Genomic DNA, 24,183 nt, shown 5'->3' with positions numbered 1-24,183 from the left:
CCCATGCATATGTTCTGTCAATAAAAAACAAATAAAAAAAAAAAAAAAAAAAAAGAAAAACTATCCATGCATATGTTTTGAAAATAAAAAGCTTTAATTAAAAATAATAATCTAATTCTTAATATTAAACATCAGAAATACTCTAGGTTTATCATTGACCCTCAAACACTACTTGGTTCTGACTATATGACTTCCCTCATGCTATTCTGTCTTAACCCATATCTATCCTTCAAGATCCACTCCCTTCATCCAACCATATCAACTTATAATAAGGAAATTCATTATATTATTCAGTTGATTTTTTAAAATGCTGTCTGGAATTTTAATTTTAACTTTCATGTTAAGAACAATTTTCATGTCAAGAACAATTCTGTAAATCCCAAGAATTTGCATATTTGAAAGGCATCCAATAAACATTTGTTGAAAAAACTCTTTTTAGTGAATATTCTACGTTAGTAGAATAGAACTGAATTTCTTAAGAGATTAGAACTAGACAGTACAATTTCTTTAATGTAATAATGAGGAGACTGAGGCACAGAGTTAAAAGTGGCCTAACCAAGTTAAAGATTACTAGTCATGTATGCCTGGGACTAGAATGCAGATTTTAACATGCTATCTCCTTGTAGCAAATTCTATAAACTGTTTTCAGCTAAACTTTATTTAATTTGCATTGACACCCATTTCCCATATGCATTTCTACACTTACCATTTACAATCATTTTCAAACAAGCTGAACATGGTTTTCTGGAAAAATAAAGATCACAGTTTTTCATCTTTGAGCCATGTCTAATAAGAGCAATTTGACCAGCATGTAAATCTTCACTAGAACAATGGAGACCAACAATTTTCATGTTTTTCACCACTACCAGACCAGTTTTCTTCACCTATATCAAAATGCAAAATATTATTCCATTAGAATGGACACTTTCAGAGAAGATACGATAGATAACACTTGGCTTACTTTAATAAAATAAAAAGACTCGCTTCTTCATCCAAAAATGGACGGAGCAGAAACATCTTGAGGACAGGCACTATTTCACATTTATTTTCGAAATTCCAAAACACTGCACAGACCTTTGCACACAGTAGGTTCTTGATAAAAGCTACTGAATTTGGCGAATTCTAACTAAATATTGCAAAAGTTTGACTTTTACTTGATTATGTTGAAAAGTTACCAATCTATATTCCATAATCAAAGATTGTAGATGTCCTTAGCTTGTCTTGGTGATATGGTAATATCTATAAATAAAATAGCTATTTTTAGCTCTGAAAAGAGTAAGGGCCATGTTCTATAGAGAAACCTTTTCAAGATCACAGAGTAAAAGTATTTCTGAAGGATGGCAGAGCTATTAACTTAAAGAAATACTGCCTAAATTATTACTAAGAACTTAAAAGTATATATCAGGGAACAACAAAAAAAAATAGGAATATTGAGTCTATTCAATAAATGTATTAAATATGTATCAATCTCTGACTTAACACCTACTAAAAAGATTAAAGTATAAGACTGTCAGTGATAGATTTAATATTTTTTCTAACTAGAGCAAAGAGAATCTTCTAGGGTTAAATGTTTTATCTACAGTTTTTTGTATGCTAACTGCTGGCTCTGTTAATAACAGTATACTGACATGTTTTCATTCACTCCTGACTGAAAATCACCCATCAATATGTCATGAAATAACAGCTACACGTGTTATCAGCTTGAGTTTTTAGAAGGCTAGAAGTTTTAAGGGTAATTAATGAAGCAGGGCAGCATAACAGAAAAGACCCAGGTTTGGGAGTTATAGGATTTAAGTTCCAATTCAGGGCCTGTGACTTCATTTTTTTGGGTCTTTCCCTCACCTGCCTGAATAATGAGGGGTTTGAACAATGCTGAGATCTAAGGTCCTCTTCCAGTTCCAAAATCTATGACAGCAATGTCATAATAAGTCTAGACTCATATTAAAATGCTGAAACAGAGAAGGAAAATCTCAAGTTAATGAATCAGCCATTACCTGGAGTTCAACTAATTTTTTTTTTTGAGGCTGGGGTTAAGTGACTTGCCCAGGGTCACACAGCTAGGAAGTGTTAAGTGTCTGAGAGCAGATTTGAACTCCAGTCTTCCTGAATTCAAGACTGGTGCTCTATCCACTGCGCCACCTAGCTGCACCCTGGAGTTCAACTATTATAACAGGATCTAAGACCATAAAGAAATTCAAGATTCAAATAAAAACAAGTCATTCTTTGGGGAATAACACCACACTCTGGAGCTCTATCAAAATTCTATTAATGATAATGATGTTAGGCACTGGACAAAACAAGCAAACAAGGCAATAAAAGGCAATAGTCCCCTTTCCCCGACCCCCCTCCAATAAACTCCAGTGGCTCTCTATTACCTCCAAGGTGAGATATAAATTCCTCTTCTTTATAAGCTGGCCCTCTTTCCTTTCCACTCTTAGCCCAGTACTCCATGATCTCCCTGCTGTTCCTTGTACACGTCACTCCATCTCCCACCTCCAAACATTATCACTGGCTATCCACAGCACGCCTGGAATGCTCCCGTTCCTCATTTCCACTTATCTCTCTCTGGGCTTCCTTTCAGTTCTAAGGGAATGACTCACATTCTACAAAAAACCTATCCCAAGATCCTTAATTAAGATTAACCTGACCTCTCAATTTGTCTATAGTCCCTCCTTTATATAAACTTTTTGCTTCTATTTTCACAATGTTTATCTTGTCTGTCCTTTTCTCTCCTCTGACAGCCAATATCCTTATCTAGGCCACAGGTGGCAAATACGTGGCACACAGAATTTGCCCATAACACCCCTCATTATCTCTGAAACCAGATTAAAATGTAATTGGGAAATACTCAAAATGCAACAATATATAAATAAAAACAAGATGTGGTTTTCTGAATCAATACAAAGCCCACAGAGACCCTTGTGTGTGGTCCAGTGGGCCCCATTTTTATTTTACAGTACTGCTGTAGACTTTTATTGCATTTTCACAAACTATTCACAAACTATTGCCTATTTCACAAACTATCTTTGTCTCTGGTCTACAAGCCTCCCAGGCCTCCTTCAAGACTCAGTTCATACTTCTGCAGGAGTACTTTTTGGCCTCCACAACCTCTCTATCCCAACTCGCCTCCCATTACCAGCACCTTCCACTTATATTGTCTATTTATATCTTTGTGTGTGTGTGTGTATACACACTCATTTACATATACACACACACACATATCATTTACATATAGATATTTATATGTTGTCTTTTCCGTTAGAATACGAACTCCTTGCGGACTAGGATCATTTTATTGTCTAAGTATTTCTAGCACTTAGCACAGTACCTGGTGCTACATAGTAGGCACTTAATATATGTTGACTGGTCTTGTCTTGAGGTAAAGATGGTATAGAATGGAAAGACCAAAAGATTTGGGATCAGAGGACCAGATTTCAAATTCCAGTCCCACTACTTACAACCTGTATTGTTTGGAGAAAATTATCCTGGTTTCATGGTCTATTAAAAAAAAAGGTTGTGGGGAATAGAGAGAGATAAGGTGAAGAACTTACATGAATATGTGAATTCTTTTTCTGTATTTTATTTTCATTATTTCTGTGTTTCCCCTATGACCTGTATAATATGTGCAGGCCCATATTTACTTGAGCCTTGGCCAGCTATAACCATATTTACTTAACCTGAGCTGATAATATTTATCAGTATTTGACATTTATCCATAGTTAGTCTATTAGCTGGACCACTATCTGCTTGATTAAGCCTGAAAGCCTGATTTTCTGTTTCCTAGAAATCAGGAGATTTTGGGAAAACAAAAACCTTCCATTCCAATCTCTCCAAATAGCAACAATCAATTAGATGCCTCTCCCTCCTCTCCTACTTGTGATGTAATTTCTTGTATAAAAGCTATGCATCTTTACTACTTCTTTAGCCCTCCTACCTCAAGCTTTCTTTTTCTTATCTTGCTATGAGAGAGCTCACCCTCTGGAGGTTTTCAATAAACAACTTTTCTGCCTTCTACTGAGTGATCTCTAAGTAATCATTTTCGGTAAGGGTCTTCTACATCTCTCACAAGGTCTTTAAGAGTTTTTCTTTTATTTTAAACCTTTCTTTGTTTCACCAGAGCTTAATATAATGCCTGGTATATTAGGCACTTCAATGTTAGATAACTTACAATAATGATGCTAAAAGATGCATATTTCATTTTTGTTTTGTGAAATCTGCTTTTAACATCCTCCTTATGTATAACTTCATCCCTTCAACATCATACATTACATATTAATTATGCAATAAATTAACCCAAAGTAAGTGAAAAAGAGATATACAGAAAAAGTACAGATCACCAGTTTTCTTTTCTTTCTTTCTTTTTTTTGCTGAGGCAATTGGGGTTAAGTGCCTTGCCCAGGGTCACAAAGCCAGGATTTAATAAGTGCCTACATCTAGATTTGAATTCAGGTCCTCCTAACTTCAGAGCTGGTCCTCTATCCACTGCCCCACCTAGCTGTTTGTCCCTTGATCACCAGTTTTCTAATCAGGCCCAAACTTCTTGGAAGAAATGGAGTTTAAGAAGCTGTCTAAATTCTAAGAGACAGAAATCATGAGGAAAACACCAGGTATAAAACAAATGAAGTCTTGGAGGTGGAAGTGAGATAGATGGAAGGAGAAGGGTAAATGTGTCTATATTGGAAAAGAAAGAAGGAGACAAAAGGATAAAGTAATATCAGGAGCATTGTTGTTTTTCTCAATCTTTAGATGTGAAAGTTGCTGTCAAGATCAGATATACATGTCTGGCTACTACAATGTACTCTTTATTTAAAAGGGAAAAAAGGGATTTCACTGTAAAGTGAAAAATACTTATTTTAAGATCTCCTTAATTTAAAAAAAAAAAAAAAAAAAAGATGTAAAATTCATTTTCTCCTAAAAATACACTCCAGCTTTTAAAAAATTTATTGCTTTCAACTTTATGATTTCGTATATGGATTTCTTTTAAACAAAATGCTCTAGCTTTTCTCACTTTAAAGTCCCTTTAAAACAAAATAAAATAAAAACCTTTTGAGGCAGCCAGATGGCGCAGGAGCACCAGCCTTGAAGTCAGGAGGACCTGAATTCGAATTTGACCTCAGACATTTAACATCTCCTTGCTGTGTGACCCTGGGCAAGTCACTTGACCCCAATTGCCTCAGCAAAAGAAAAGAAAAAAAAAAGCTTTTAAGAAAGCACCACAGAGAGCTCTATTAAAAAAAATGTTTTGAAAAGATGAACTTCCCTTCCAATTATGGGCATGCATAATTGATTTCCCTGAGAACAAAGGTAGGTTTTTTGTTTGTTTGTTTGTTTTTTTTACTTTTCTTTGTATTCTTACTGTTTAATATAATTCAGATACATGGTAAACAGTAAATGCCAGAAGACTCAGTGAAACACGGTACTCTTTGAAATACCACAGTATAATTTCTACATGGAAATTAGAAGTTTATTCCTTGAGTCAACCAATTTAAAAAAAAAGGGGGGGGGAGGTACTAATTACTTTGTTTAAAATAAAATCAGGAAACATGTATTTTCATCATCCACTAGGTAAAATATCTCAAAATTATAAGGAAAGAATCTATTTTAAAGTTCAAAAAGAAAACAGAATATACAAAAGGTGGATGTCAAATTGTTGTCTTACACATATACATGAATAACACTTAAAAAAAAAAACATATATATTAATTGGATGCACGAGGGACAACAAATACTAATAAGGAACATCCACTTGAAATCCACTTAAACATCCCTTTCTTGTTAAGTTAAAATCAATAATAGCTTTCACATGACTGGAAAACATCTATGCAATAATCTTTAAAAGGTTCTTTCAGCTAGACCTAGAATTATAGATTTAGAAGGTCAAGTGACTTCTTGCTCTAGGTATAGTGCCAAATACAATCATGAAACAGCTATATATAGATAGGCTCCTTAAACATTCAACTCCCACTGAAATAGGAATATTTTTATTATGTATATTTTTAAAATATAGCTCAAGTTTATATTTACTGTAATGTTTATAAAGGCTTTCCTCCCAACCAACTCTGTGAAGAAGGTTTTACAGCCAAGGGAGGGAAGGCTTAGTGACCAGGATCAGGTAAGTTAGTGATAGCACTGAGACTTGTACCCAAGTTTTCTAACTCCCAATCACTCTCTGTCACATCCTCCTTCTAAGTATGTTTTAAATGAATGCACAGAATTTGAATGGATCTGACTTTTGGCAGGAGTTGTGTGGAAGATTTAAAAACACTAATCAAACAGTCAATTGACTATGGTTACATGCTGACAAATTTAGACTATTCCCAGAAGTGAAAAATAGGATTAAGTGTGATATTATGTAAGATTCATTATTGTTCTTTACCAACAGAAACACAGGTCTGATTTTTTTTCTATTGCTTTTGACCTTTTGACTTTATGATTCAATAAAGATATATTATACAAAATGTTTTTCTAGCTTTTATATAGAAATGCAGTTAATATAGCAAAAAAAAAAGGACAATACTATATTTTAAAATAAAACACTAAGCATCTACCAGAGGCAACTAAAAATAGTTACTATAGATAATATAATTACTATTACTATTGTCATCCTCAACAACTAACACACTCTGATCTAGTGACACCGATTTCTTGGCTGTTCCACAAATAAGATACTCCAGACTTTTCTCTGGCTGTCCTCATTCTTCCTCATCTTTGTCTATTGATTTCCCTTGCTTTCTTTAAGTCCTAATTAAAATTCTATTTTATAGAAGTCTTTCCCAACTCCTTTTAATTCTAGCATTTTTCCTCTGTTAATTATAATTTCTCCCATTAATTTGTGTTTTATTTGAGAACAGGGGCTGCTTTTTACCTCTCTTTTTAAAAAATCTCCAGTGCTTAGCACAAAGCCTGGCACAGAGTAAATGCTTAATAAATGTTAAATTTTAATTAGGTGTGATAAATGGTCAAAAGATATGAACAGACAATTTTAGGATGAAGAAATTGAAACCATTTATAGTCATGTGAAAAGGTGCTCCAAATCATTATTGACAGTGAAATGCAAATTAAGACAACTCTGAGATACCACTACACATTTGTCAGATTGGCTAAGATGATAGGAAAAGATAATGACGAATGTTGGAAGGGATGTGGGAAAACTAGAGCACTAATACATTGTTGATGGAACTGTGAATGGATAAAACCAATCTGGAGAGAAATTCGGAACTATAATCACAAAGTTGTCAAACTGTGCATACCCTTTGATCCAGCAGTGCTACTACTGGACTTATATCCCAAAGAAATACTAAAGAAGGGAAAGAGACCTGTATGTGCCAAATTGTTTATGGTAGCTCTTTTTGTAGTGGCTAGAAACTGGAAATTGAATGGATGCCCATCAATTGGAGAATGGTTGGGTAAATTATGGTATATGAATGTTATGGAATATTACTGTTCTGTAAGAAAAGACCAGCAGGATGATTTCAGAGAGGCCTGGAGACACTTACATGAACTGAGGTTAAGTGAAATGAGCAGAACCAAAAGATCATTATATATTTCAACAACAATACTATATGAGGATCAATTCTGATGGACGTGGTCATCTTCAATAATGAAAGGATCCAATTCAGTTCCAATTGATCAGTGATGAACAGAACCAGCTACACCCAGAGAAAGAACTATGGAAAATGAGTGTAGACCACAACATAGCATTTCCATTCTTTCTGTTATTGTTTGCTTGCATTTTTGTTTCTCTTCTCAGGTTATTTTTTATCTTCTTTCTAAATTAGATTTTTTTTTTTGTGCATCAAGATAACCGTATAAATATGTATACATATATTGTATTTAACATATACTTTAACATGCTTAACATGTATGGGACTACCTGCCATTTTGGGGAAGGAGTAGAGGGAAAAAGGGGAAAAGTTGGAACAAATGTTTTGCAAGGGTCAATGTTGGAAAATTATTCATGCATATGCTTTGTCAATAAAAAGGTACAATAAAAATTTTAATTAGGTGCTATATAAATGACTATATTCATATAGATTTTTAAAAATAATTAGTATAAGTATTACTATTCTCACTTTATTAACAGGGAAACGGAGTGATTAACCCAAGAGCTACTAAGTATCAAAGCAGAAATATAAATCCAAGTTACCCAGATCCAGGTATTGTCCATCCAGAACTCAACACTATACAGTGGTACTCCACTCCCAATTCCCTCCTTGCACATTCCTTCATAATTGTACCAACAGCTCATTTCCTTGTTTTATTCTCTGTATTCTAGATGAGCAATATTCATTTAGAATGAATATCCACATTCAAAGACCAGAAATAATGAGACTTCTACAGTAATATATATTCTCATTTGTAAAAATAAATAAATAAATGTTTTAAAATGAGGATGAAGGCAAATATCACATTATTTATACTTCAATCTTTCAAGGATCTGTGATTTTATCAGTATGAGACTTTTGCAAATGATCTTCAAAAAATGTAATTGAAAAAACTCCTCAACAACTAGTCAGCCTTATGGTGATACATCTCTTTAAATGTAAGGCAGGAAGTACAAAGGAAACAGGCATAAACACAGTGTTCCACCCAACTCATACTTAAATGTCTTTCTAACTTGTAGGCACCTTTCCAGAGTTTGTGGTCTCTCTTCACTGGAGGCTAGCTCTAATTACCTTTGTTACATTAGAACACTTAAAATCATTTTCAGAAAAATCCAAATCATTCTGAGATAACTATTCTTTTGTCTCTTGGCAGAAAAATAGACTTTAGCCTATTAAAAAGATAATCTCTGGTCACTTCCAGGTCTAAGGGGTTATTATCTAAGTCACAAGAAAAAGATAAAAAATTTACAAAAAATAATGGCACATCTTGTTCTACTACTTCCAAATGATGGGAAATCTGTTTCTTACTTTATTACTTAACTTTATAGTTCTTACTATCAGGAATATTTTACAATGTTAGTCAACATTTCCTCTTAATAATGTCATCACAATATTGCTATTTACAATTCTCTGTGTAATGAATTTTTACTACCTAAATATTTAGAAAATTATAGTAACAGCTCACAAGACATTTGGACCCTTTTAAGAGATATTATTTTGTTTGTTTGTTTTATTTATTTTAAATGTAGATACAAAATCAGAAAAGGAAAACAAAACAAAACAAAAAAAAAAACCATATTGTCATGGGCACAACTGAATGAAAAGATTTAAAATAAAAAATATAAAACAAATAAACTTCCATTTCAAGAACGCCCTACATAATAAATACTACAAATTATGTTTAGAGCTGTACATCTTTGCTTCCTTGTACATGTGTACAGATACAGATATGTCTGCCTTTACACATACACCCACAATATATATACATACAAACATATATAAAGATATCTATAATCATACACATATATGTATGTGCAAATACATTCATACGAATCTATGTAAAACCATACTATGCTTGTTCATCCTATTTCTTTGAAGGTGGATAACATCTAAAATCTATAAGGATATTGATTAATGTAACTGACAGAGTATAGTTTCCCTATTTTTCTCTTTTAATTAAATCTATTTTAGCTTTAACTTTATCTAGGATCATGGTTATGAACTCCTGATTTTTTTATATAATATAAATTCTACTTCTGAGCTTTATTTTGTTTGTATATATCTCATATTTCTCATCCTTCCAGATTCCTCTCCATTAATTCTACCTACTGCCCTCCCATTACTTGTCTTCCTTCTAAGGATCCCTCCCTTATCCTCTCCCCTCACCCTTTCTTCTAGCCTTCTTATTTCTATCTGAATTTGGAAGACTTTTATAGCCTTCTAAATACACATGAACTCCCTCTTTAATCTTATTCCCATTAATCTACATACCCTTCTCTATTTCCCCCACCTTATTTTATTCCCTTACCCTCTTAGTTCTTTATAATTAGAATGCTTTTATTTCCTTCTAAATATATGTTGTTCTATTTAACTCCAATACTGATGTGAGTAGGGTTTCCTCTAAAAAGACTCTCTTATTCTCTCCCCACCCCCTACCCCCTTAACACCTTATTTCTCTCTGAATTTATAAAAAATTTATACTTTTAACATATCAACACACACACACAGTTCCCTTTAATCCATTCCCAATGAGAACGGCTCTTCTCCCCCCTCCAAATTCCTTTGTGTCAGTTCTACCTCTTGCACCTCAATCATATTAGGATACTCTTCCTACCTTTTCCTACATGGTTTTTCTTTTTAGAATCTCACCACATTCAGCTCTACATCAATTTTTCTTTTGAACCACACAATTTCTAATGAGTAAGACATATAGCTTACATTTTCTTGTATAAAAAAATAAACATTTTGAAGAGTCACTTGTAATTAGTTTTTTATGTTTATCTTATATTCTTTTTTTTGCTTTCAGAATTATGCTTAACTTTATTGGGTATGCTATTTTCAGCCACAAATCTCAGTTCTTTTGCTTTTCAACATACAGTAAGTGTTGCTAGATTTTGTGTGATTCTAATTATGGTTCTGCTGTATGTTTTTTTCTTGTTGCTTATAATAGAGGATATGATTTTTGTGAGCACAGATTATATCTGTATGTTATGAGTATTAATTAAATATCAGCTCATTTTAAATAGATATAAAGTTGGTACAAGATTCCTTTTTCATAATCTATAAGTTTGGGTTGACTGTTTATAATTCCTTTTTTTAAAGATTGGAGTCAGAGGCAGCCAGGTGGCACAGTGGATAGAGCCCCAGCCCTGAAGTCAGGACGACAAAAATTCAAATCTGGTCTTAGACACTTAACACTACCTGGCTGTGTGACCCTGGGCAAGTCACTTAACTCCAATTGCCCCCCCCAAAAAAAAAATTGGAGTCTTTCAATAATTAATATAAGCATTCAATTTATAGTACTCAGATTTCAGGTTTTATTTGAAAAAATATTTAAAGTATGATACTTGTGATTTTATTAATTATGCTTGTTTTAATCAAAAACAACAAAAATTCCCTTAGTAAAAAAAAAAAAAAAAGTCCATCTTGAGAATGAGAAGAATTCTAAGAAGTTTAAAGAGGGGCTGACTGAATACCTCTTAAAATATTATATGCATTAAAATGTTTGTGGCAGCCCTTTTGATAGTGGCTAGAAACTGGAAACTGAATGGATGCCCATCAGTTAAAGAATGGCTGAGTTAAGTTATGGTATATGAATGTTATGGAATATTATTGTTCTGTAAGAAACAACCAACAGGATGATTTCAGAGAGGTCTGGAGAGAATTACATGAACTAATGCTAAGTGAAACGAGCAGAACCAGATCACTGTACACAGCAACAATAAAACTATACAGTGATCAATTCTGATGGAAGTGGCTCTTTTTAACACTAAGGTCATTTAGGCCAATTCCAATAGACTTGTGAAGGAGAGAGCAATCTGTACCTACAGAGAGAATTGTGGGGACTGAGTGTGGAAGCATAGTATTGTCACCTTTTTTTTGGTACTGGTGTTTGTTAGCTTGTCTGCTTTTTTCCCTTTTGATTGATTTTTTTTGTATGTGCATAGCATAACAAAAATGGAAATATGTTTAGAAGAAACATGTTTAACCTACATTGGATTGCTTGTGGTTTAGGGGAAGGGTTAGGGGAAAGGGGAGGGAGAAAAAATTTCGAACACAAGGTTTTGCAAGGGTGAATGCTGAAAAGTATCTTTGCATATATTTTGAAAATAAAAAGCTATTATTTTAAAAATATATATTATATGCCTTGAAAGAAATCACTATATGATCAGAGCCATCTACACCCAGAGGCATGATTATGGGAACTGAGTGTGAATCACGACATAGCATATTTTCACTCTTTTTGTTGTTTGCTTGAATTTTATTTTCTTTCTCATTTTTTTCCTTTTTGATCTGATTTTCTCATGCAGCAAGATAATTGTATAAATATGTATGCCTATATTGGATTTAACATATATTTTTACCATGTTTAACATAAAAAAAAAAATCACTATAAGTAGCAAATAGCAAATGTAATTGTACTGACTTTCCAGGTTGCATATTTGATAACACACATAAGAAAACAATCCAATTGCCATGTGAGCTCATAGAGCCCATTTATGGATCTAGTACTGGAAGGAACTTCAAAGGCAATCTAGTCTAACCCTTTCACTCTATACATAAGAGTTAGACAGTTGCTCCAGATCAGTCAGATCAACAGATTAGGCAGACAGGTGGAGAGGTAGACAGCACAGACAGACATGGATAGAGGTGTGTTTAGTTTTGCTTTTTAATTCACTCACCTGTTTTTTGTCAATAGGTACTTTGGCCACATCTATATTATCTCCCAAAGGTCCAAGTTCATCCTCTTCCTTTCTCTGATCAACAACAAAAATTTTTTAAAGGTTAACAACAACGCATATTCTGTGTTTAAGTAACGGAAGTGAAACCGGGGGTGATACTATATAGTTACAGATATGTAAAAACAAGATATAGACAAATATAAATTAATTTATAGATTCGGATAGAAGGCACTAACCATGATGAGCCATAAAAAATCTCTTGAAAGAGGTGAAACTCAAATTCCTCCTTTAAAAAAAATTATGGGTCCCAAGAGACAGGCTATTCAAGGTGTAGGGGATAGCCTATGTGAAAGTATGAAGGTAGAAGATGGAACGCCACATATAGGAAATGACAAATACTCCAGTTTAACTGAAGCATGTGAAGGAAAGTAAATTTTAATTACCTTAGAAATATTGTTATTTAAAGCCATATACTATATAACACCACTCAGTAAAACTTTTAGCTTACAAACATTGGGGAGCCATTAAAACTTCTTGAGCAGAAAAGCAGCCACATAGTTAAATGTCTGCTTTGGGAAAAAAGTCTGGCAGATATGTGGATGATAAATGGGGAAGAATTGAGACAAGAAGACCAATGAGGAGTTTGTCATAATTATTTAGATGTACAGTGAAGATCTTAACTATGAGAATTTATGAAATGATGTGAATAAGATATATGCAAGAGATATTTTTAAAGTAGTAATTTAGAAGTAAGACTTGGCAACTAATTTCCTATAGGAGATGTGGAAGGAATTAAACTGATAGAATTTGAAGATATTGGCAAGAGACTTCTATCCTCAAAATAAATGATCATATTCTAACTAAGAGAGATTATGATTGTTTATGATAATTTATGCAAGAAACAATGGGAATTAAAAAAATAAAAATACTTATTTTTTAGGTTGGCTATCAAATTTCTCACTAATGTGGTATAATTCTACCCACATTCCTCAAAACACTAAATTGGTTATCTTATATAATAATGCTCTTCATATAATATATAATCAAAAATAAATTCTTTTCTTGGTTCTTCTAAAAATCAATGCTATGGTTCTTTCCCAATAGCTACTACATTTAAAAACAAACAAAAATTTTATGAAATATACTATTTTATCCATTCAAAAAATTCAGCCTATAAATAAATTAGAACATGTTTTTCAAATCTGTTTAAAGGCTAGTTGTCTGGATTTTGAAATGCTTTTTCTTTTTTCTTTTATTCTTTTTGCTTTTTATTTTTAAAATATATGCATGGCTTTCAACACTAACCTTTGCAAAACCTTGTGTTCTAAATGTTTTCTCCCTCCCTGCTCCCCACCCCTCCCTTAAGACAGCAAGTAATCCAATATATATTAAACATGTGCAATTTTTCAATCAAATCTGCTCTCCCACTGCACTGCTGCAGCAATTTCTGAAGGGGGCTCTTAGCAGGGGTATAGGGGGCAGTAGAAATAAAGGTAAAAAGGAATAGCACTGATTTAGGGGTAGAAATTTTTCTAAGTCATATGTTTATAATGAGGGACTGGCTACATTTCAACCTTACAAAATTTTTAAAATTGAAGCAGATGTTTGTCATCTAGTCTATTAATACCTAAACAGGAATCTACTCTATGATATGCTGTTAAGAGGTCTTCTAAGCTCTGCCTGACAACTACTAGGGTTCAAAACAAAACACCATTATCCTTAAACAACCTATTTTTCTATATTTTCAGGAAGTCTTTCCTTCTACCAAGACAAATTAATTACTTGTAATTCCTTCCTACAGTTCCTTCTAAGTTCAAACAGGTCAAATCTAATTAATTACCCATTTTTCCAAGAAGTTCTCCATATATTTGAAGACAGATAATACATCCCCTGAAAGTCTTTTCCTTCCTATGCTAATCCTTCCTAACCCAATGGAATCCCTCAGACTCTAGTCTACTTACCATCCTAACCACCCTTCTATCAGGATGTTCTAGTCTCCTTAAAATATGGCAATCTAAACTAAATACTCCCTTTGTTCTGAACAACATCAGATAGATATTAATGTGCATAAAGATAGTGTTAGCATTTTGGGGGCTGCCATGTCATATTGTTGTCCCTCATTAATCTCCCAACCCACTAACTAATACAGTTAGTATATTAATAGTTCCCTTTTGGTGTTTGTGCAATTGATTTTTTTTTAAAAAAACATTTATTCCTTTCAATTTCATTTTAACTAGATTTGACCCACATGTCAGCCTAGTGCAATCTTTTTTGGATGTTGACTCCACAATTCAATTCAACAAGCTTTTATTAAGTATATACTAAATGTACTTAATTATGTATATTAAATGAAGACTTAAAATAAAGTTATTTATTCATCCTAGGCTCTTTTCATATGTAAATTTTGATTAGCATGTTGCACATGCCTTCAAATCACAGGAAAAAAAATGAACAGTTCTATTCTGTTCAACAATAAGACATTAACTATATTTGAAATTTTAAAAAATACAATGTCAAATAAAGGAACATTATGTAATGATCAATTATGATAGACTTAACTCTTCTCAATAATTCAAAGATCAAAGACAATTTCAAAAGAGTCATGATAGAAAATGTTACCCATATCCAGAGAAAGAATTGAATTGATGGGGGTCTGATTGCAAATGGAAGCACATACTATTTTCACTTTCTTTTTTTTTTTTTTTTTTTTTTTTGGGGTGATAGTGGTAATGTACAACCTATATCAGATTGCTTGTTATCTTGGGAAGGTGGAAGGGAAAGAGAAAAATCTGGAACTCAAAATCTTACAAAAATGAATGTTGAAAACCATATGTATAATTGGAAAAAATAAAGTCCTATTTACATAAAAAATAATTTTACAAGTTGTTAAAAAAATTTAAAAAACACATTTTAAAAACATATGTAATGTTAATGCTTTAAAATTCCACATGCTACTAATTTCAAATAGGTAACAGAAATGAATTTAGGCCTAGAGATTCTAAATAAAGATAGGACAAAAGTATAAATTTCTTTAGTATGGAACATGCCAAATAAGAAAATAGGATGACAACCAAAGAAAGTTTAAAGTACATAAAGATAATTTTTAAAAAATAATTTCCTACAACATTAAAAGTTTCCTCAATCATCTTAAGGTGTCTTTACAACCATATAACTAGTTTGATTTGGAGTTATTTTTATTAAAATGGTAACAATAAGCTTCAAACAGTGAAAAGTTGGCTTAGGTACTGTAGCTCTCGGCCTTAAGTTTTCTCATTCTATAAAATAAAAGGACTAGATTATATGACGATTATAATACTATAATTTCTGTCTTACATGTTTTTTGTTAAAACTTAAATGTGATTATTGCTCTTTTAACATAGTTTTTGAAGTCTCAAAGGTCTCAAGAGTCTTTTTTAAAAATTGTTTCCAAATACATGTAAAGAGTTTTTAACATTTACCTTTACAAAACCTCGTGTTCCAAATTTTTCTGCCTTTTCTCCCCCTCCCCAAAACATCAATCTGATATAGGTTAAACATGTGCAATTTGAAATTATTCTAAAAACATTTCCATATTGGTCATGCTGCACAAAAAAAAAATCAGATCAATAGGGAAAAATGGAGGAAAAAAAGCCCAAGCAAACAAACAACAAAAAAAAAGGTGAAAATAGTATGTTGTGATCCACACTAACTTCTCCAGTTTTCTCTCTGGGTGTAGATGGCTCTCTTCATCTCAAGACCACTGAAACTGATTTGGTTCATCTCATTGTTAAAGATGGCCCCGTCCATCAGAACTGATCATCCTATAGTCTTGTGGTTGAAGTACATCTCCTGGTCCTGCTCATTTCACTCAGCATCAGTTCATGTAAGTCTCTCCAGGCCTCTCTGTATTCCTCCTGCTGGTCATTTCTTACAGAATAATATTCCATAACATTCATATACCACAATTTACCCAACCATTCTCCAACTGATGGGCATCCATTCAGTTTCCAGTTTCTTGCCACTACAAAAAGGGCTGCCACAAACATTTTTGCACATGTGGGTCCCTTTCCCTTTATAATCTCTTTGAGATACAGGCCCAGTAGAGAAAGTGTTAAATCAAAAAATATGTAGAGTTGGGATAGCTAGGTGGCGCAGTAGATAGAGTACCAGCTCTGAAGTCAGGAGGACCAGAGTTCAAATCTAATCTCAGACATTTAACTAGCTGTGTGACCCTGGGCAAATCACTTAACCCCAATTGCCTCATCAAAAACAAAAAACAAAAAACAAAAAACTATGCAGAGTTTCTTTGGACATAGTTCCAGATTGCTCTTCAGAATGATAAAAACATTTCATGACTCCAAAAAGGCATTAGTGTCCCACTGTTCCCATAGCCTTTCCAACATTCATCATTTTCTTTTCCTGTCATCTTGGCCAATTTGGCTCTCAAGAAACTTTATCTCAAAAGGTCACACTGATGTTTTACCCATAAAAATGATTCTTAGGATCTTTGTATTTTAATGAGAGAAATAAGAAGTAAGCAGTAAGAACTAGCATCAAAGCTCCTAAAAAAAATAGATTTCTTTAATGAGATGAGTTAGACTGTAGGAAAAAAAGGACTTTAAAGTTTGGGGAATAAGGGAGAAACTTAAAAGATATGGAAAAAACTCACGATAGAATTTTATAGATTATGTTCTAAGAACACAGAGACTTAATTCAATTTAATGCAATTCAAAAAAACATTAACTAAATACTTCCTCTGTACAAGGCACAGTACATAAAGGGGAAAAACATCTTTTATTGAAAATTGAAAGGTTTTTTCTGTTAAGAACTTGATATCCAAGATGTTTAGGGAAATAATAGAAATATATTAAGACCAAGAGTTATTTACAGGGATAAGAATTAGGAAACAATCAAGTTAAACACTCATCTAACATTTATTAAGTTCCTACTAAATTCTAGACATTGTGCTAATCTCTGGTGATAAAAAAAATAATTAAAAAAAAAAGTCTGCTTTCAGGCTAATGGGAGAGTTAACGTTTAAAAAGTTATGTAAAAACATGGTACAAACAGGATAAACTGGGGCTAGTCTAAATGGGAAAGCACAAAAATTTAGGAGGACTGGGAAAGGCTTTTAGTAGAAGGTGGGACTTTAGCTGACATTTGAAAGAAGCCAGGAGGCCAAGTATACCAGGCACAGGAAAGAACCAATGAAAATGCTCAAAGTTGAAGGGGCCTTATCAGGCCTGATTTGGAATAACTGAATTCTAGACACTAGAGACAAGGAACCTCCCAGTAGAGCAGAATAGCAGATAAGAGGCCATTAGGATAATAAAGGGCCTTGAGTGCATAAAGAGATACTTAGGAAGTTAAAAAGTTAAGAAAAGCCTCAGAAAGGAAGGAAGAATTAATCATCTTCAAATATCCAAAGGGCTGGACTGAGGAAGGAGCTTGGGTAAAAGGTGCAAAGAAGTAAAAGTCAGGCTTAAGAACAGAAAAAGCTTGCTAATAATAAGATCTCTCAGTCAGTGGAAGGAGCTGCCATTGGTATGGGTTGGTTTGTGTTTAAGAAAGGGCTAGATAATCTAACATGTATTTCAACATATTTAACATGTAGTGGACTACCTACCAGCTAGGTAGGGTGGGGGGAAAGAGGAGAAAATATTGAACAAGGTTTGGCAATTGTCAATGTTGGAAAAATTGCCCATGCATATGCTTTGTAAATAAAAAGCTTTAATTTTAAAAAAAGAAGAAGAAAGGACTGGATGAGCATATGTCCAGTGTATTATAGTGAGGATTCTTTTCATGTATGAATTGGATTAATGACAAATAGATCTGTGAGAAATATTCAGAACCCCCAAAAGTGAATGAACAGACTCAGGATAAGTGAAACAGTTTAAAATTTTCAAAGAACTCCTACAGGAGCAGCTACAAAAACTCCATAGGATTTTACTCACACAACAATTTTATCTTGTAACCTCACCACCCCCTCCTTCCCAGAGTTTTCACTGGAGGTCTTTCACTGTCTTTCCTGCTACATATACTCCTTAATATGTCCCCCTTCTGGATCATGCATGCCATGTTCAGAGATGGTGACCCTCAGGATGTGTCAGTTAATATACATGAGGTTCATTAAGCAGGTGGCCTTCCAAAATGCAGCTGTCCCATCCCTGAAGCCAGCAGGTTTGAGACAGTTTTAGGCCAGAGTTCTTTTCAGAAACTTAGCCAGATCCTTGAAAACTCCACCCTTCCCTACAATCCTGACTTAAGTGTTTGAATAAGTCTTTTATGACTGCAAGGTGCTTGCAGTCACCTGTGCTGACCAAGTCTTTATAGCCAAGTCACATCTGTGCAAACAGAACACTGTGTTCCCACCATGTCTCACAGGCACCTTCCGACTCTCACATATGAATTGCAGACTACTAACAACCACACACCTTCACACCCAAGTTAACCAAGCCAGTCAACTAGCACTTACTATTTAAAGACAGTAAAAGCTGGAAGACAGGCTGTGCTAAGACAGGCATACCAATACACACATGGTGAACTGCTCCAATTGTTAAGGAAATGGTCAGAAATTGCACAATGCACTTGGGCTCAGAGACCTCACTGCTAGGATAGACCTATGTAGTTCAAAAACAGACGGATCTCACACAACAAAACATCCACAGTGGCATTTTTTTTTTTTTTGTGGTAGCAAAGAACTGAAGCAAAGATTAAAAACTCATTCTATATTATTGTTCTGTAAGAAATGAGCAGCAGGATGGTTTCAGAAAGGCCTGGAGAGACTTACATGAACTGATGCTGAGTGAAATTGATGGGGGTTGAGGTCCCTTTAAGATTCCTCTCTGACTGCCCATGGCTGACTTTTGATTTACAAATCCTGGTCAATCCTTTTGAATATCTGGGCCCAGCCCCACTATCAGCTCAGCTTCCCCAAGCCCTTTCCCACCTGAGCTAAATGAAAAGCCGCCAAGAACTTGGAACTGCCCACAATCTTTTGGGTATAAAAGGGCCAACCGGGAGCCTTCTCTTTGCAGGAGCCCTTCCCCCCAACACATGATATCCTTCCAGCCATGTAAGGGTTCCTGCCCACCCACCGGCCACCTCTGGCCCTGGCATCTTCTTAACTGAGCTTTACTTCCAAATTGCTACAATAAACCTTTTATTTATCAATCTAGGTTTTTGGGCCTGTAAATTCATTTACAGGGGACACTGCGCCTCATGGGATCTTGGCGCTGAGAAACGGGGTTCCTCCTTTCCTTTTCCTCATTAAAATGAGTAGGACCAGGAGATCATTATATACTTCAACAATAATACTATATGATGATCAATTCTGATGGACGTGGCCCTCTCCAACAATGAGATGAACCAAATCAGTTCCAATATAGAGCAGTAATGAACTGAACCAGCTACACTCAGCGAAAGAACTCTGGGAGACGACTATGAACCACTACATAGAATTCCCAATCCCTCTATTTTTGTCAGCCTGCATTTTTTATTTCCTTCACAGGCTAATTGTCCACTATTTCAAAGTCCAATTCTTTTTGTACAGCAAAATAACTGTTTGGACATGTATACATATATTGTATTTAACTTATACTTTAACATATTTAACATGTATTCGTCAACCTGCCATCTGGGGGAAGGGGTGGGGGGAGGGAGGGGAAAAGTTGAAACAAAAGGTTTTGCAATTGTCAATGCTGGAAAATTACCTATGCATAAATTTTTGTAAAAATTTTAATTAAAAAATAAATTATGGTTAAAAAAAACAAACAAACAAACAACCTCATTCTACAGATGAAGAAACTGGTCTTAGGAAAGCTAAGCGGCTTGCCTAGGCCTCACAGCCAGGTCTTCCTGACCTTGTCTCCCGCCCAGCTGATCTCCTGGCCTTCATTATGTCTCCAGCCAAACTGAATCCCTTCTACAGCTCAGGCCTCCTCAGGGTGTCCTGAGGATCCTCCCTCCAAAGTGGACCCAAGAGCTGTGGATGCTCCATTTCAGGAAGTTGCTTTCCCTATGGGATTCCAGGGCTTTGTCATGCCCACCCTTCCTTCTTTTTGGGGTGTCTTCTTCCATTACATTGTAAGTTCTCAAGGCCCCTCTATGTGTCCAGAGTCCTTTGCCTGGTGCCATCCAGGCGGTTTGGTGCTTTATCCTCTACGCTCTGCAGCCTCTCTATATCTAACTCAGGGCTGGGGAGCCTTCTTTTCGCCAAAGGCCATTTGGATATTTGGATATTTATGCCATTTGCCAGCCATACCAACTTATCAACTTACAGAACTCAAGCAGTGGGAGGTGGCTTTCAGCTCACTGCCTGTTTCTGCCTTAGCAAATGATTTCATGGGCCTTATCTGGTGATCCTTGGTCTAAACAGACAGTAGTAATACTGAAGATGGCCAGCACTGACAGTGCTTTAAGATTTGCAAAGCACTTTCTGAAGGATCTCGCTTTCACCCTCACAACTCCTGGGATAGAGGTGCTATTACAATCCTGTTTTTCCACCTAAGTACATTCTAACAGACAAAGGCTAAAAGTGTGTCACCCAGGATCATCCAGCTAGTGAGTATCTGAGGCTGGATTTGAACTCAGGACTTCCCGACTGCCAAATCCAACCTTCTACCCACTGCATCTTCTAGTGGTAGATCCAGAGATTGGGGAACAGCTAAACAAGTTCTGGTACATGAAGGTAAGTGAACACTTACATGCCATAATAAACAATGAAAATAAAGAATTCAGAGAAGGTTTGAAAAGTGCTTAGTACAGTTCTGGACCATGGTAAGTGCTATATAAAAATGGTATTGTTCTTACTGTTGTTCTAAATGGATTTTTAAAATATTTTTTATTCTTGCCAAAGGGTGTGATATGATAAATACTCAAAGAAATGAGGCTGGCATGGCTTTATTTAGCTTTGGAAGCCATCTGACTCAGGATTTAAAAATAGAATAGTGAAAGTAATGAACAGTCTAACTATACTAGAGGCAAATATCCCCGAAGTTCTACATGTAATGAATTGCTACAAGAGAGATACTTGCTTCAGTGAAGGCTGCTCCGCTCTACAAAAGGTGCTACTTATATAACTCTAGACTAGAGAGGAGGAGGTAGGAAGGAAATAATATTGCTTATGAATATTATGTAATCTAAAAAAAAAAGAGTCTGGATCTGCCCCCTTACTATTGGCTCATAAAAAAAAAAAAAAAACCCACACCCCAGAGCCACAACAGTGCTTCTCCTTTCCTACCTCCTCACCCTCCAACATAGATGTGAGTGAAGGGTTTTTACAGAATTCACCAAAAGTTGCTCAAAACAATCATGAGATGTGTAAATTTAAAGAATCCAGGGCAGCCATTCAGAGGGACAATCTGTGCCCAAACTGCGGCAGAGGGAGGTGGTCTCATGGGCCAGGCTAGCAAACGCACTGTAACCCGACTCTAACATGGGGATGCCATTCTGGTCCTCTCTGGGAGTTCACTGAGACTGGGGAAGGGAGAACTCCATTTGTGCATTTGTGTGGAAAAGTACGAGGCAATACCAGGATATGGAGCATAGACCTACCTCTCCCCAGGCTGGCTTTTTGCTAGTAAAATGTAACCACAGATACACATTTCTAATCTCTTTAATCCTATCCAACCAGATCCAAGGAAGAAAGGGAGCATTAATCAAGTTGTTAGTGATACATTGTCCCCGATAAACACAACACTACCTTACACATTTCAGGGATTCAAACATAATGTAACACACAAACTCTGCCCGGAAGGGGTTTACAATGGACTCGTGTTAAACAACAATGACTAAAACAAGAAAACGAAATCACAAGATCAGTGCAGTTCCGCCGGAAGTGCCCTCCAAGGTGCAAACTCACTTTCTACACACAAAAGTTTTTCATGGGACTATTCACAGCTGCATTTATGCGGAACAATATCAGGGGGCGTCTCGGTTGTTTTTTGATTTTGAAACCTTTCTGTCAGTCTTTCTTTATAACATTACACAGCCTGGAGGACTAGACACATTCTGGGCCAGCTTAGCCAATGCTGGGGAAGGAAGGGTTAAGAAAACAAACTCTACCTGCAACTTTGGTTTTTTTTCCACTGTTGGGAAGAGTTCCATCCAGAGACTGAGCAGAGTGAAAAGGTTGACTTTGGAAAGCCTTGGGATTTGACCTACAATAATAAAAAAACCCTACTTTAAAATATTACGGATACTCGGGAAAACGAGCATTTCTGGCTTGTCAGAACTTCAATATTGCTGATGAGTATGAAAAATGGGTACCACTGCACTGTTTAACCTGTATTGGATGGCCTGGGGAGAGGAAAGGGAGGAGGAGAGAGTGAACAATTTGCAATACAAGGTTTTGCAAAGGTGACCGCTGAAAACTGCCTTTGCATGTATTTGGAAAAATAAAACACGACTAAAATAAAGCCACGCGGACGCTGCTGGCCCCCATGCAGAGACGACGGCCAGGAGGGCCCTCCGGTCCCCGGCAGCAGCGAGCCCGGGCGGCGGCGCCACGTAGGAGTGCTGCGGCGTCCTGCAGCCCGGGCCGCCGGCTACGATCCCGGCCCGGCGCGGCAGCCTCAGGGGCCGTGCAAGAGCAAGCCCTCCCACAACGGGAGGAAAACTTGTGTTTGTGGATGCACACAAACATCACGCGTGTCTTCGGGCACTGGGGAGAAATGAGGGTCAAGAGGTCAAAGCATCACGCCGGCTACAGCGGTGGGCGGGGCCAAGGTCAAAGGCTCCCCGCTCTTCCAGCCCGTCCGGGTCGTGGGGAGGAAGCGGGGAACGTGCTGCAAGCTCCAGGACAGCGCCGAAGAGAGGCAGCTGGGGAAGCGGAAGGGCGAGCCGGAGCTCTGGGACTCGGGGTCGGGGTCACGGCCGAGGCGCCCGGGCACTCACCGGTCATACTGCCCGTCTGCGTGCTCACCGATCGCCCGGCCCCCGCGCTCTCCAGATTTTGCATCTGATCTGCTTCCTTCATCCCGACCCCGGAGGTCTCTGCTGCCCGCGGGACTCCCCAGCGGCCGGCATGATCCCGGCCCCCCACAGGTTCCCCTTTTCCGCCTTCTCCCAGCAACGGTAAAGCAACGGCCGCCACGGCGCCCAGAAATGACGTCACCAGCTCCCCCTCGCCCCTCTCCCTCGCTGCCTGGCGCATTTCTGTGACGTTGCGGGGTGCCCGCGGCGGGTGGGGCCGCAGGATGGGAGCGCGGGAAGGGCGCGAGAGGGAGGGGTAGGCTTTGCTCCATCCAACCTTCGGTTAGCTAAGGATCAGAGGTGAAAAGAATATCTCATTATTTATCTACACAGATAGCATTTCTATGGGCCTAGCACTTATTTTGTCCTTGAGGCATCAGGCCCGGGGTGATGCGGTGTCGCACAGAAGATTAGAAGTGAGCTAAATGATAGCAGTTTTACGACTCATCTGAGTAAGTAAAATCTCCCAACTAAAGGATGAGTTCTGAAAAGTAAAGGGGAGATTAATAAAACTGTAAGCAAAAAACCCCACTCTACTAATAAAAAAAAGAATCAGTTTTTAAAAATACCAAAATAGCTAAACTTCCCAGCTGACTTGATGTTTTTTAAAGAAAACAAATTATATAGAAAATTAAAACAAACATTTGAGAAAAAAAGAAGGAAATTATTAGAAACCATTTTATCCAAACTTTAAAATTTAAAGAGAGAAATACTTAAGAAAAGTGTAAAATAGTCTGTTAACAAAAGAAAAAAATAGACTTTACCCAAATATCAGGAAAAAAAAATCTGAATAAGCCATAAATGAATTCTTAATTAAAAAACAAATTCCAGGGCAGGATGGATCTGCAAGTGAATTCTATGAAACATTTAAAGAACAATTAATTCCAATACTATATAAATTATTTGCACAATAAAAAAGAAAGTGTCTTTCTAACCTCTTTATA

General features: G+C 36.1%; 1 protein-coding gene across 4 annotated transcripts in view; it reads right to left on the bottom strand.

The window, feature by feature from the left end:
• CDADC1 (cytidine and dCMP deaminase domain containing 1) overlaps positions 1–23,366 on the bottom strand; it is a 48,452-nt gene extending 25,086 nt beyond the window's left edge. Inside the window, exons 1-4 of one of the 4 annotated variants that reach the window (XM_074304754.1) lie at positions 23,162–23,366; positions 22,331–22,425; positions 12,287–12,361; positions 707–884 (exon numbers count right to left, since the gene is read on the bottom strand). In XM_074304754.1, the coding sequence (XP_074160855.1) occupies positions 707–884; positions 12,287–12,361; positions 22,331–22,425; positions 23,162–23,243 (430 nt within the window). In that variant the 5' untranslated portion in view covers positions 23,244–23,366. The remainder of the gene's footprint in view (positions 1–706; positions 885–12,286; positions 12,362–22,330; positions 22,426–23,161) is intronic. The other 3 variants (XM_074304753.1, XM_074304755.1, XM_074304756.1) reach the window with 3 other exon arrangements.
• Between the last annotated feature and the right edge of the window lie 817 nt (positions 23,367–24,183).

Source organism: Sminthopsis crassicaudata, chromosome 3 (genome assembly GCF_048593235.1).
Source record: "Sminthopsis crassicaudata isolate SCR6 chromosome 3, ASM4859323v1, whole genome shotgun sequence".
NCBI classification, from domain to species: domain Eukaryota; kingdom Metazoa; phylum Chordata; class Mammalia; order Dasyuromorphia; family Dasyuridae; genus Sminthopsis; species Sminthopsis crassicaudata.
This window is presented reverse-complemented; position numbering and strand designations above follow the sequence as displayed.